This window comes from Phyllostomus hastatus, unplaced genomic scaffold (genome assembly GCF_019186645.2).
Source record: "Phyllostomus hastatus isolate PE091 unplaced genomic scaffold, TTU_PhHast_1.1 phas_contig_98, whole genome shotgun sequence".
Lineage (NCBI taxonomy): Eukaryota > Metazoa > Chordata > Mammalia > Chiroptera > Phyllostomidae > Phyllostomus > Phyllostomus hastatus.
Window position 1 is genome coordinate 12,855,876 of NW_025333999.1, and position 15,726 is coordinate 12,871,601.

The window sequence follows — 15,726 nt, forward strand, 5'->3', positions numbered from 1 at the left end:
TTTAATTTCTTTTAGGAATGTTTTGTACTTTTCAGTGTATAAGTCTTTTATTTCGTTAATTTTATTCCTAAATATTTTATTCTTTTTGATGCTTTTGTAAAAGGAATTGCTTACTGATTTCCTTTTTGTATTGTTCATTGCTGATGTGTACAAATGCAACTCATTTTTGTGTGTTGATTTTTGTATCTCAAAATAATTTTATTCTTTAAGTAAAGTGCTAAAATGTTTGAAAATCCCTTTTCTTTGACGAAGAACTGTGATAAGATACGGGGTTGAATCCTGAGGCCCACTGTGTCTGTGCATGATGTGGCTGCTTGTGTAGGTTAGATTACCAGGTAGCAGTACCTGGTGGCTTTGTGTTCAGTCCCTTCTCATTTGTTTCCTTTGAGTTCATCAGCAGAGGACAAAAAGCCTGAATCCTGGTTATCTAGTGGACTAGATATCCTGTACTAGAGGAACAGATCAGAAGATTTGTTACCATTTGTGTTAGATTTTGTTGATTCTATTAGTGTTCTAAAGAAATAGGGTGAATAAATTTTCTTAGGGGAATGAGGTTGGGGTAGAGAGTACTAGAGTATAGGAATTTTTTTTCCATTAAATCAAAATTGTATACTTTGGTTTGTGAGTTGGAATACTGTTGGTATTCTGACTAAAGGTTTGTCTTTGAATAAATATGTCCATTCCGCAGTACTGGGGCCCACTTGTACAAATGTGTTTGATTCCTTTTAGGATTATAGGTGCATTGTTAAAGTTTCTGTGCTTATCAAGTTTTATAATTAGTCATATCTCAGAGTGAACTAAGTTTGGAGACATTGCTTTTCTTTTTTTTTTGAAGAGTGTATGCTGGGAATTGATAGTGTGGATTAAAACACCTTTGTTTTTTCTAACCATAAAATTGAATTATATGGCTAGGAATATCAACAAGCACTTCTTGTCATATTTATCAAAATACAGTCTTCTAAAGAAATGTATAAAGTGCTTTACTTAAAAAATAGCAATGTTGACTTCTGGTGAAAGGTGATAAAATCTAAGCCTGTGTGTTAAATCAGACAGACTCACACTGAAATGACCAGCAGCATAATGGGGACAGTTCAGTCTCCATGGGAACCCTGGAAGGGTGCCATAACTAAACTAAAAAGAATTTTGGCAGGAAAAGGTACAAATGAGAAATGTAGTGAGGTAAGTCCTTACCAGCTGGCTTGGTGTTCATTTATGTGATTGAAAAGCTCTTCTGGGGTATGAGTAAAGGGACCTATTTTGGGAGGTTTGAAATAGAATTGAGGATGGTCCATATTTTGTACTTTGAAGAAAGGATTAAAAATGGAATGACTCCAAATGGTTTTACCAAGGGGAATATGACCAGTGAAGAGAGGCTGACAACTAGTGGTTGCAGTGGGGAGACTAATGAAGCACAAAGTTGAAACTCCCTGCTCCCAAGCCCCCTTCTTTGGCCTGCAACCCTGCTGCCCCACTCCATATTGCTGGATCTGTAAGCTGACCCAGGAAGTGTGCAGGCAGCCCACGGAAGGTACTCAGATACTCTCTCCCTCCTCCTAGTCATGTTCTTGAATGTCATTCCCTCCCCTTGAGTGTCTAGCTGGAATTAGTGACTTACTTTTACAAGTAAGTGTGGTAAAAGTGATGGGATGCCACTTTCAAGGTTAGGTGACAAAAGGCTCTGGCCCTGTGTTGGGCCACTCTCTCTCATTTGCTCTTGGGGAAACCAGCTTCCATTTTGTGAGCTTCCCTTGGGAGCTCACATGGCAAGGAGCTAGTGGTTTTGGCTGGCAGCCAGCAAAGACCTGGTGCCTGCCAACAGTTGTGTGTGTGAGTGTGAATCACAAGGAGATTCTTTTCAAGTCTTGAGATGACAGAGGCCCTGGCTGATACATTGATGCAACCTTGTGAGAGACCCTGAGCTACATGTGCCCAGCTAAGCCACACTGAAATTCTGACCCGCAGAAACTAAGATAACACATTTGTTGTTTCAAGCTATTAAATGTGGGGTTATTTTGTAGACAGCAGTTGAGAACAATAATAACAGGAAGTTATAGTGTGATCATCTCCTGTCCCAAAAAAAGATTTGAACTTCATTCTCATTTTTTTTCTGATTGAACCCAGTACAGTTCCCAATATTTCATAATCATAGACCTCTTTAAAGTTGAATACAATACACAAAAAGGCAGACACATACAGACTCAGTAGTCTGAAAGAAGGTGATCAGTGTGAGCAGGTGATTTCCTGTGCAGCAGACTTACTGTACAAACAAGAGAAAATTGAAATTTAAAGAACAACTAATTAGTATTCCCAAGGGGACTCATGAGTATTTGAAGAAAAAGTCAGAGGGCAGGAAGGTTCTTAAGTGAGAGTTGTAATTCTGAACCACTGACTTTTTAGAGACTTTAGAAATATTCCCACAATTCAGAGATTTCATAAGATGAAAATTAAAGACAAAAATATAAGAAACACAAAGAATAGATCCAGTTTGTAATACAAGTTTAGAATGAGAGGTCAGAGGAAACAGATAGAAGATAAAGTCAAACAGTTAAAAATTTTCCAGAGCCAGAGAGAATAGGATCTAAATGGCTCATGGAATATAGCTGAGTTATTGAACATTTATTAATGTGCCAAGTATTTGGCAAGTTAGAGCTCATTTAAAAATCTCTACAACTCCTGTGTGGTAGGGCCTGTTAATATTATTCTCTTATAGGTAACTAAAGTGCATACCAAACAAAAATGAGATTCATGCCTAGTGGGATTTTAAGTTTTAGGATATAGAAATAAATAATATAAATATCCAGACAAGAAATCAGTTACTTGCATAGGAAGGTATATCAGGTAAGACTTTGTCTTCTGTATGCCAGAACTGTACTGTCCAGCTAGTGAGTGGTCATTTCTTCAGTTTCCCTGCTCACAGTTTAAGTAGTTGAATAAGTAGCTACATATGGCTAGTGGTTGCCATGTTTGGACAGTGCAGAATAGAACATTTCTGTTATCACATAATATTTTGTTGGACAGTACTGTAATAAAAAATAAATGGAACAGCACCTAGAAAACTGAGGAAAAAGCTATTACAACCTAAGAATCCTAAACTGATGAAACTTTCTTTCACATAAGGCAAGAAAATGGCATTTTCAGGCTTGCAGTGACTCAAAAGTATATCACTCAGTTACTTTCTTAAAAAAAAATACTACTCTCATTACATCCAGCCAACTGAGAAGTCAGCAGCTAAGAAGCATGATGAGTCAGCTTCACAGTTGTTTTATTCAACCCTGTTTCCGGAATAGCCAAAGGCACAAATAAAGGAAAATTTTCATGAATGGCAGATATTAGAGGATACCCTTTAAAAGCCCAACTTTGGACCATCAGAACAGTGATTGCAACCTAGACAGCTCAACTCCAGAGCTGCTGCTGCTCACAACTATAAAATGAAGCCACAGACAACAGGTTTTATTTTAAGGATACTTGTCCACTGAAACCACTTTTGTTGAAATGCCCCCAAAAATCTTTATGTCACCAAATCCAAGTTTAACTCTGACCTCGCTTTATTTGATCTCTGTGCATTTTTTGACACAGTTCATCATTGCCTGCTTTTAGAAATACTTGTCTTTGCCTGGTTTCCTGAAGTGTTCTTCCTGCCTCTCCAGTAGTTCCCCCATGATCTCCTTTTTTAACTGGTTCCTCCTCTTAGTGCTTAAATGTGGGAGAGCCTCAAGGCTCAGTCTTTAGACCAGACCTCCTCCTCTTTTTTTTTTTTTTTAATTGTCACCCAAAGATTTTTTTTTTCCTTCATTGTTTTTAGAAAGAGGAAGGGAGGGAAAGGGAAACATTAATGTGAGAGAGAAACATTCATTGTTGCCTTCCTATGCACCCTGATGGGAATTGAATCTGTAGCATTTTGGTGTATGGGATGGCGCTTCAGTCATCTGAGTCACACCAGCCAGAGCCTTTTTTTCTTTTCTGGCTTTACCTATTTTTTTTTTTTTTTTTTTAAATCTGCGTCCTGGCTGGTATAGCTCAGTGGATTGAGTGCGAACCTATGAACCAAAGGGTTGCTGGTTCGATTCCCAGTCAAGGCACATGCCTGGATTGTAGGCCAGGTCCCCAGTTGGGGGTCCATGAGGAGCAACCACACATTGATGTTTCTCTCCCTCTCTTTCTTCTTCCCCTCCCCTTTCTCTAACAAATAAATAAATAAAATCTAAAAATAAACCACACACAAAAAAAAACAAATTCTTTTTAAAAAATCTGCAATCACTCACTAGGAAATTAGTCTTTAAATGCCTTCTGTTAGCTGATAATACTCTAATTATATCTCTTCTTCCTTCCCTAAACTGCTATGAAATCTGTCTTGCTGCCTCTATGATCTTTCTCCTTGCATGTCTGCTTGAAATCAACGCAAAAGATGGGGAAATGGAACTTTTGGCTCCTTTCTTACCCCTCTTTTCGGGTGTCTCTCTCCCCAGTAAATGGCACTGCCTTTCCTCCATAGGGCTTGATTCCAAAACCGTGGACCATCCTCTGTGCATCAGCAAGTTCTAGTGCTGTCTTCAGAACATACTCTGTATTCATCCATTTCTCTGGCTGCAGCCTGAATTCAGACCATCATCATCTTTTGCTTAGGCCACTGCAATAACTTATGAACAGTTCTTCCATGTTTGCACTGTAGTCAAACAACAGATAATCACTTTAAAACATAAATTAGAAACTCTCCAGTGGCTTCTTACCACTCATATAACAAATCCACAGTCGTTCTACCATGGCTTACAGTGTTCTGGCCTCTGCTGAAATGTTCCATCTCCTCTACCACCTTATTCTGCCTTAGTCTTTTCCGAGTTTAGCAAACCCATTTCTGCTTAGGTCCTCCGCTTGAATACTTTCCTTTACAAATTTGGATGACTAATTCCCTGTTCCTTTTGGTTTTTGCCTAAGGACCTGAAATCCACCCTTCCCCATTACTTTCTGTTCTCTATTGGTCTTTTACATTTTTGTAGTTCTTAGCACTACCTCATACATTTACTATTTCTTACTCATTGTTGCAATATGCCCCCATCACTAGAATATGAGATCCATGAGGGCAGGGACTTCATTGTCTCTTATGTAGTTTTGCATCCCTAGCACCTAGAAATACTAGCATGAGCTAGAGTGTCTAGCATATGGTATATATTCAGTAAAATATTTGTTGAAGGAATGACTCTCTTAAGAGTGAACAAAACAAATATATATAGCAACATTTATAAAACATAAGGCCAGTTTCTTAGAATTAGAGAAATAAACTTTTAGTTCAAGCAAGTGAAGAAAACAAAACCTTAAATGTTTAATTTTCTTTTTCAGTGAGATTCATGAAATAAATTGCATCTTTGGAAATAGAATCATGTGAAAATAACTTTAAATCACTTGAAAAAATGATTATAATTTTTTAAATGGAAACATGAATTGTAGTGTGAATACAATTGAAAACAAGATCAGGAAATTACCACCTTGAACAAACTAGCCTACCAGAACCAAGAGGAAAATGATGATAAAAAAGGAAATATGAACAGAAAGAATTTTCTTTAAGTTTCTTTTTTTGTAATAGTATATATGTATTTCTTTGGTTAAGAGTTTTGGTGAAGTCACTCATGATATACGAGGTCTGTCCAGAAGGTGTCCAGCCATGTAACATGAGAAATAGAGACATCTATTGAAGAAGATACAGGAAACATTGTACATAGGGCAATGATGCTGCAGTGCCCATCAAAGTAGGCACCTTGGGAACCTTATACACTTCTTCCAATCTCCATCAGCTGCCCCGTTGTATTTTTTCTGAATCTCATCTACGGTCTGAAGTCTCTTCACTTTCAAAGGTGATTTTAGTTTGGGGAAATGCCAGAAGTCACAGGGCACCAAGTCTGGGCTTAGGGGGGCTGAGTCACCTGGGTAATTTGATGTTTCACCAAAAGAACTACACAAGACATGATGCATGAAAAGGTGTTTAGTGGTGATGAAGTTGCTGGTCACCAGTTGCCCATAGCTGCGGCCTTCTGAATCATCTGAATAGTTTGTGTCGAGCACTGTGCAAACTTCATGCTCAAGCTTCATGCAAAATTTGATGCAGATTCGTTGCTCTGCTTGCTCAGTCATTTTTAATGTGGCAGCCACACAGTACACATGCCCACTCAGTGATGTCTACCACCCCCCACTGACTAGTATAGTGAAGTCATTGTTCAAATATGCACATTCCAGTCCTCTCTCTTTGGCTGCCAGGTTATATCCATGTCACACAAAGTGTTCTTGTTATATTAATAATGGCTGGGCTTTTTTTTGGACAGATCTCATACAATCTTTTGTATTACTGAGCCAATGGATATTAACTTCTTTTTTAACCAGAAGTTGTACTTGTCATTTAGATGCTGTTAAATAAGTTTAATATAAGGTAAATATTTATTAATTGTATCAAGTACATTCAGGTAGCATGAGGACCTGGATATTATTGCTTTCATCTTTAGCACTTCATCCCTTAATCAATTACCAAGCCTTGCCTTGTATGCCTTATAAATGTATATTCAAATCTGTACACTTCTGTCCCCTTTTTTTGTCTTTATGCTTTAGTTCTGTTAAATGGATATGTTAATACAACCAACTTCGTAGGTTTCTTGTGATGATTACACACCTAACACACTATAAAGTGCATTTTAAATGTTGGCTACTTATGATAATATTGTTGCTGTATGATACTGGATCATATCGCTGTCATTGTGTACTAGGATTTCCAGAGTAACCCCAGGTTGGTTCCCAGACTTATCCTTACCCATCTTCTAGTTCCTGCTCCCTTTCATTTCAGAGGGGAGTAATTTTAGAGCGCATCTAGTTGGATTACTCATGCTTAAAACTCCCTAATGGGCTCCATTTTGCCATTGGGATAAAGTTGATGAGACTTTTCTGTAACATACCTTAGAGACCCCTGCCTCTTTCTCTGAATAGTTCTGCCATTTTTTACCCAGTTTGTAAGTGAGCTAGAGGAATCCTGTCAGAAAACAAACTTGAGCGTGACCTCTACCACGACAAATAGACAATGAAGTGCTTTCTCATTCTGATAGTGTGGACCAAACAAACTTAGTTTATAGAGATTTTAGGCAGATATTACTAACCAGATACCCATTCTGGCTATAAAAATGCCTTAAGGCTTGTAGAGATGTATAGGAACTTGTGCAGTACTGCTTCTTTGTCTAATCTCAGGGAGATACTGCATTATATTTGATAAGGAAACTTAATGAGGTGATTTGCTTTGTGGAAGTAATTATGAGCCAATTAAAAATTGGCGAACATGTAACAAAGATGGTAACTTTAGTTTGACAATGACTCATTTACAGCTCATCTTTTTAACATTATATGTAACATTAATACACCAAGGCTTGTTTGTTAAGTTCACACCTTTAGACCAAATGTATTAGCAACTATTTATCTTTCTGTTCTTTGTTGCAGGAGGGTATGGTTCCATTCCATTTTATCCAAACATGATATCAGATTATCCAGGAACAAGTTAAAAAGAAGGGAGACTGGTTCCAGATCACATCTCTGGACATTACCCTATGGACCCTGATTCTCATGGCAACATTAAAATGTAGGTTCTGTATGGGCATCTATAGCCAGTGAGTGGTCTTTGTTGAGCTTATCACATACCTTGTTTCAGTTCAGGGTCAGAGGTTTAGAAAAGGTTATAAAGGGCATTAGCACTTACTTCATTGTGGAAATCTTGTCACTACTTGTTTGGGCTTTAGCCTCAGGCTCTTGTGAGCTAAGCTGGACCATTTAGAGACCTTGTTTCCTAGGCTAGATTGATTTGAATAGCCTAGAAACAAGTGAGGTTAAACACTTGTTTCTACTTTGTAACAAAGCCCAAACCCCAGCTAGTATGTTATGCTTATTAATGTGCCTACCGTGTGCCTCATACAAGGTTCATTTCTTTGTATTTATTGTGTATTTGGCCCTCAAAGCAACTTCATGAGGTAGATATTTAAAGAAGAAGAAACTGAGTCTTTAGGAAACTTAGTTCCTCGGAGTCATATAGACAGGTGGAGAAGGGATTTGGCAGTCTGACTTCTTGTCATTTCCTGCACAACTTCCCTACAGATGTGGCCCAAGAATGTGTTACAGGGGTATTAACTGCCCTTGGTAGAGGAGGGGGTGGTTCCTGAGTGGGGGTTTGGCCCAGTAGTGTCCCCGAGCAGATATGAGCAGCTTCACCTCCACTTTGTACTAGGGTATCGTAGAAATACTAGATTGTGTATGTGTCTGACATGAGGAAAGTAGACTTGCGTTGGCCTGCTACACAGAAAGTACCAAGGGTCAACAAGAAGGAGCATTTGCCTCCAGTGACTACACCTGTCCTCCCTTTAGCCTCTCAAGCTGCAGTAAGGAGTATACTTATTCAATGCAGAGTGGGGAAGAGAGGTTAGAAGAGTTTTGGGAGTGAGAGATCTGGCTGGGGCCTGCCCTGCCCCAGAGCTGGTGAGCAGGTTAAGCCTTATTGACTTATGAGGAGCAATACATTCCTAAAATGATGGCACACATTTAACTTGCTCTTCAGTACCATAATGATATGTTACTAAATTTTGAATATGCCGCATTTGTGGGAGGGAGTGTCCTGCCTGATATTTGGGAAAAAGTAACAAGAACTTTGAGCTCCCTCTAGAGGTCAACAGTAATAAAAGAGCATCATGGTGATTCATAGGGAAATTATACCTGAAGTTAGCCTGCCCCTTTAACAAATTAACATTGTATAGATGCATGGTCCTGTAAAGTGTTTTCTTATATTGGGTAGTAATTAGTTACCTTGGAGAAGAAATTTGAATTAACCATATTCTAATAAGCTATGTTGGGCCAGTCCTGAAGTTTGTCACATAGGGCATATACTAAACTAATAACATAGAAAAGGTCATGAAAATGGATCATGTCCAAACAAAATATCATGCTTCTTAATGGGAGCCCTAAATCTGAAACACACTAGATTCAAATGAGAATTACTTTTTGAGCTGTGATGGGCCAGCATGCTTTGACAGCAGGCCCTTGCCTTTGACAGAGATAAAACGATCAGTGTACCCAGAGTGTTCTCAGTCTCCCTTCCCACCATTGGGAGAATAGTGCAGTGAGTACCCAAAGGTTGATGTTATGAAATCCAGTGTGCCAGCATATGTCAGAACTTCTAAGAGGGTTAACACATACAGTTTCTTAACTTTTAGTACTTCATTTGGCCAAATGAGGAAATTTTCCAAGACAGAAATTTAAGTCACAGTCAGGTACTCCTTTTCACAACTCACTGAGAGAGTTCAATTCTTAAAACTTAGTATAAACTATAGAATGAAAGAAACCTTGCCCTGGATGGTGTAGCTCAGTGGATTGAACTACGGCCTATGAACCAAAGGGTTGCCAGTTTGATTTCCAGTTAGGGCACATGCCTGGGTTGCAGGCCGGGTCCCTAGTTGGGGGGTGGGGTGTGAGAGGCAACTGATAGAATGTATCTTTCACACATCAATGTTCCTCTCCCTCTCTTTGTCCTTCCTTTCCCCTCTCTTTAAAAATAAAATATTTTAAAAATAATTTGCGGTAATATTAAGAATATATGAAAGTGACACATCTTTTTAAAGCTCTGGAAATCTCAAGAAGCAGAAGGATGGGGGCATGGCAAAGGGACCTAGGAACCAACCTGAGAGAGCTTTCAATGGCCAAATCCAGAACAGTTAGAGCGACACATTAAATTACATAATGTGCAAAATAAATATGAGTTCATACTGATAAGTGATTGAATAAATTACGGGGGGGGTATAATTTCCCATACAGAAAAACGCCAGATTATTTATATAGGTACTCAGGGTGGAGTTTAACACCCCCATCCCCTGAATGTGGGCTGTACTTAGTGACTTCCAGAGTACCTTACATGGGCTGGTGCGAGGTGGGGACGTCACTGGGAGAGTGGGGGCAGGTAATGTTTATAGCTGGGAGAGTGGGAGCAAGTAATATTAAGTGGAGAAACCTGGCATACTGTACCCAGGCCAGATAATCTAGGCTCTTATTAATAAGTCATATTGATAGGATATGCCCTTGATATGATGTGGTAAGAATGACGTTTCACCTTGACCTTCTTGCCAATAACCCATAGTTGTAGTGTGGCCATGAGAAAACACCTGACAATTCCAATTTGAGGGACATACGGCAAAGTGCCTGACCAGTACTCTTCAAAACTGCCACGCTCATCATAAGCAAACTCTCACTGACTAGAGGAAGCTAAAGAGACATGATGACTAAATGTAGTGTGGGATCCTGAAACTGAAAAGGGACACCAGGGGGAAACTAGTGAAATACGAATAAAGTATGGAGTTTATAGCTAGTAATAATATTTCATTTTTGGTTCCTTTGTTGTGCTAAATGTACCGTAGTACTGTAAGATGTAAACAATAGGAGAAACTAGGTAAGGGGTAGACTGGAATGCTCTGCGATATCTTTGCAACTCTTCTGTATGTCTAAAACTATGCTAAAATAAATTTACAGAAAACACAAAAGATTCAGATAGAAATTTTGCTCAGTGATGTTTGAGAAATGGGGACCTTTTCTGTTAAGTTTATATGCATTCTGTATAAAAGCTGGGAAGATCCCATCTCTTAAACGTGTTTTGAGGAGACTGCAGTACCTGGGTTTGCTGCTGCAGCTGTCGTGCACATTTAGCTGAACAGAAAGGATCACGCTTCATTGTCTTGGTTCTATTCTGATTTCTCAGTTGATTGGCTTGTAACTTACTAAAAGTACTTTGCATTAAATCATTATTGCTGATGAATTCCAGGTTTAAAAGAAGCAAATCTGGGACCCATTTTTGTCAGGGTGAGATCGCTAGCAGATCAATGGTCATGGGTGGAGTTACACAGTATTTGCAATATATTATAGTTTCGGGTCTTCAGTTTTCCATATTTGAAGTTTTCTTATAAAGGCATGTTGTTTTTCTCCAGTTGTTGTTGTTTTCTTCCTCCCCTAGAAATGTGGAGTTTGTTTAGGTGCTTGGACATATGCTCTGTGAAAGAAATTCTCTGAAGACAGAGATCATTTGTGTTTCTTTGCAAATGAGAAATCGAAGTTCATAAACATTAACTGGCTTACTCCTGGTCAAATTATTCTTTAAATAGGTCTGAGACTACATCCCCAGGTATCTTGCACTTTCCTGATGGTTAATAAAAGGCCAAGGCTTGTAGAAAAGGGAGTGAAAAGGTAGGAAGATTTCAGGAAAAATTAGAACAAAATGCGAAAGGATATTGGTAGGATAAAAACATTTGATTTTTCTCTTACATTTCTAGATAATTTAAGGACATTAGTGGGCATCTTTATACGTTAAAAAATTTTTATTTCAGGGCACTTCGGGCCAAGATGGAGGCGTAGATAGACACACTGTGTCTCCTTGCACAACCAAAATAAAGTCAGCAACAATTTAGAAACAAGATAACAACCAGATCTGACAGAAAATTGAACTGTATGGAAGTTGGACAACCAAGGAGTTAAAATAGACACATTCATCCAGACTGGTAGGAGGGGCAGAGTCCGGCAGCTGGGCAGAGAGGGGTCAAGGCACAAAAAGCAGTGGCACCAGGCACGCAAGGCAGCAGCTGATGGACACCGGACGCTCGCATAAGGCATCCCGGGCATGTAAGGCATCCCGAGCGCAAGAGCACAGGCGGCTGGCAGACCCAGCAAGGCAGCAACTGTGAAGCAGGGCACTGTGTGCAAGGCGGCTGGCTGTCCGGGCGATCCCACATTTGTGCACAGATAAACCAGGCAAAATTGGGCAGTGAGACAAACTGTGCAACCCAGAGGTCCCAGTGCCGAGAAATAGAACCTCGTGACACTGATTGAAAACGCTTGTGGGGGGTTGAGGTGCAGGGAGAGACTCCCAGCCTCACAAGAGAGTGTGTTGGAGAGACCCATGGGGTCCTAGAATGTGCACAAGCCCACCCACATGGGAATTAGCACCAGAAAGTCCTAGTTAGCTTGGGGGAAGTGGCGGGAGGGACTGAAATCCGACCGAGAGATTAGCAAGCACCGTTGTTTCCTCTTGGACCCCGCCGCACATAACACATCACAACCCAGGGAATGGGGTTGCCCCACCCTAGAGAACACCTAAGGCTCCGCCCCTCACTATATAACAGGTGCAGCAAGATAAAAAAAAAAAAAAGGCTCAAACGACAGTACAAATCAAAGCCCCAGAGCCAATAATGTTAAGCAACCAAGAGATAACCAACCTATCAGATGCACAGTTCAAAGCACTGGTGATCAGAATGCTCACAGAATTGGTTGAATTTGGTCACAAATTAGATGAAAAAAATGAAGGCTATGCTAAGTGAAATGAAGGAAAATGCACAGGGAACCAATAGTGATGGAAAGGAAACTGGGACTCAAATCAATGGAGTAGACCAGAAGGAAGAAAGAAACAATCAAACAGAAAAGAATGAAGAAATAAGAATTCAAAAAAATGAGGAGAGGCTTAGGAACCTCCAGGACATCTTTAACGTTCCAACATCCAAATTATAGGGGTACCAGAAGGGGAAGAGCAACAAGTGGAAAAGTTAGTTGAACAAATAATAAAGGAGAACTTCCTCAAGCTGGCAAAGGAAATAGACTTCCAGGAAGTCCAGGAAGCTCAGAGAGTCCCAAAGAAGTTGGACCCAAGGAGGAACAAACCAAGGCACATCATAATTACATTACCCAAGATTAAAATGAAGGAGAGAATTCTAGAAGCAGCAAGAGATAAGGGGACAGTTACCTACAAAGGAGTTCCCATCAGATTGTCAGCTGATTTCTCAAAAGAGACCTTGCAGGCAAGAAGGGGCTGGGAAGAAGTATTCCAAGTCATGAAAGGCAAGGACCTACATCCAAGAGTGCTTTATCCAGCAAAGCTTTCATTTAGAATGGAAAGGCAGATAAAATGCTTCTCAGATAAGGTCAAGTGAAAGGAGGTCATCATCACCAAGCCCTTATTTTATGAAATGTTAAAAGAACTTATCTAAGAAAAAGAAGATAAAAAACATGTATAGTAAAATGACAACAAACTCACAATTAACAACCACACCTAAAACAAAAACAAAGCAAGCAAACAACCAGAAGAGGAACAGAACCACAGAAATGGAGATCACATGGAGGGTTAACAACAGGGGAGTGGGAGGAGGAGAGAGGGAGAAAAGGTGCATAGATGGTAGGGAGAAAATAGACAGGGGAAGGGCAAGAATAGTATAGGAAATGTAGAAGCCAAAGAACTTACGACATGTGGACATGAACTAAAGTGTGGGAATGTGGGTGGGAGAGGGTATGCAGGGTGGAGGGGAGTGAAGGGGGGAAATGGGACAACTGTAACAGCATAATCAATAAAATATATTTTAAAAATATATTAAACCAAAAAAAATTTTTATTTCAGTAGGATGACTTCTGGAACTGACAAAAGTTCCAACAGAGCGAATACTTTGTGGCTTTTGATACAAATTATGAAATAAGTTCCCAAGGTAATATGCATTGTCTGCAATGTAGGTAACATCAGTCTTTTGAACAATTTGTATTTTTCCTGTAGCTTAAGTTATAGTAGTGTCCTATTAAATTTTTTTAAAATTTTATTTGACTGCGTATTTCCTTACATTCTGCTAGTATTTTTCTGTGAATTGTCTTCCTATGTTATATGAACTGATTTTAGAAATAGTCATTTTTCCTGGTCCACTTGTCTTTTATTTAGTTATTGTGTAAAAATCACATTTTTTTTGTTATGAGATCTATAGACATTATCCTTCTGGTGTGTTACTACTGCTCCAGAGATATATGAATTTTATTCCCTTCCCCCCACCCCCCAAAGAGCAACATAAAGAAGAGCTGAAGGAATGGGAAGAGGTGGAAAGGAGAGGAGATATTTTGGGCAAGGTAGATAATATACCTGAGCTAATAGTCATATGTGGGAGATATAAAATATTTACCCTTAATAGAGAATTTGGTGAAAGCTGTGGTACTAGAAAGTAAGATGGTATACTTCAATGTTCATATTATGGAGGAGATGGAATGCCAAGATTACCCAAAATCTTATGGTACTCCTTAGAGGACTTTTGAAAGTTTTAGAGCAGGAAGCATTGTGTAACTAGTAAATAAAACACCCAGTTAGGATTTTGAAATGTCTGAGATGAGATTCCAGTGTCTGGATTCTGGTGTTTTGTTTGTTTGTTAGTTATTTTTTTCTTCAAGATTTTATTTATTTTTAGAGAGGGAAGGGGGGGGAGAGAGAGAGAGAGAGAGAGAGAGAGAGAGAGAGAGAGAGAGAGAGAGAGAGAGAAGCATCAATGTGTGGTTGCTGGGGGTTATGTCCTACAACCCAGGCATGTACCCTGGCTGGGAATTGAACCTGCGACACTTTGGTTCTCAGCCCGTGCTCAATTCGTTGAGCTACGCCAGCCAGGTGGATTCTGTTTTCTTACTATATAATTTACAGACAGTGAAATTCATCCTTTTTAGCATAGTTCTTCAAGCTTTGGTAAAAAGCATGCTACGTACCAGTCAAGAGAAAAGGCAGTTCCATCACTCCAAAAAAGTTCCAGGTCCCATTGTAGTCAACCTCAAGCCCCTGGCAACCCCTGACCTGTTTTCTGTCTCTAGTTACAGCTTTTCCAGGATGTCAGATGGAATCACATAGTATGTAGCCTTTAGAGTGTGGTCTTTGCTTAGCATAATGCACTTTGAATGTTATCCATGTTATTGCTTGTATCAGTAGTTCCTTTTATCGCTGAATGGCATTTCATTGTATGGATATACTACATTTTGTTTATTCATTCCTCAGTTGAGGATCACTTGGGTTGTGTGTGGTTTTTGGCAATGAAGCTGCTATGAACGTTTGCATCCAGATTTTCCTGCGCACATAAGTTTTTGTTTGACTTGGGTAAATATCTCGTAATAACTTTGTTTTGTCACATGGTATTTGTTTTAACTTTATAAGAAACTGCCACACTTTTTCCTCCAAATTGGGTTGCCTCATTAACAGCCCTATCAGCTCTCTGAGAGTTTCAGTTATTCAGTGTCAGTACTAGAGATTGTTCTTATTTAAAAAATTTTAGTCATTTGAATGGTGTGTGGTGGTATCTTGTTCCTTTCTTTACTGTGTAGAAGTTCATTTGTGAGTTTTCATGTTACTATTATGCTAATAGATATCGAGCATGGAGGCTAGTAACATGGAACTCTCTAATTCCATGGTACTTTGATGGTTTTGTTAACATATAAATCGAATCAAATGTACTTTCTAACTGTTGTTTAAACTCACTGATAAAAGGTAGACAACATTCCTTTTCAATACAAATCTGTTATTTTTGTACTGAGCATGTAAAGTACACATGTAAAAACTTTGGAAGGATATATACTAAAATAACCATAGTGGTTTTTTTTATCAGAAGTGGGTCTCACTTTAAAGAGTGATGATTATCTATTTTGTTTACAGAGTACTTTGTGTAATTTTTTTAAAAAGTAAAACTAATTTTCATTAATCCTTTAATCTGGAATTAAATGATTTTATAGAAACCATGTATGTAAATACATCTGATATATATTTTGCAATTTACATGAGTTTGTTAAAAGACTTCATTTATCATCTATGGTTTTTTATCTCGGTGCTATTTCAATATTTTTATTCTTTCAGTTGAAGTTGGTTAGTTTATAGTGATCATTGTATCTTTTTTTTTTTTACAAAAC

General features: G+C 38.9%; 1 protein-coding gene across 3 annotated transcripts in view; it reads left to right on the top strand.

Annotated features, from left to right (window-relative positions):
- The window catches only part of PPP2R2A (protein phosphatase 2 regulatory subunit Balpha), an 89,105-nt gene that overhangs the window by 29,605 nt on the left and 43,774 nt on the right, over positions 1–15,726 (top strand). Inside the window, exon 2 of one of the 3 annotated variants that reach the window (XM_045853249.1) lies at positions 7,465–7,603. The exons of the other annotated variants lie outside the window; for them this stretch is intronic. Coding sequence (XP_045709205.1) covers positions 7,588–7,603 — 16 coding nt within the window. The 5' untranslated portion in view covers positions 7,465–7,587. The remainder of the gene's footprint in view (positions 1–7,464; positions 7,604–15,726) is intronic. 3 annotated transcript variants of the gene reach the window in all.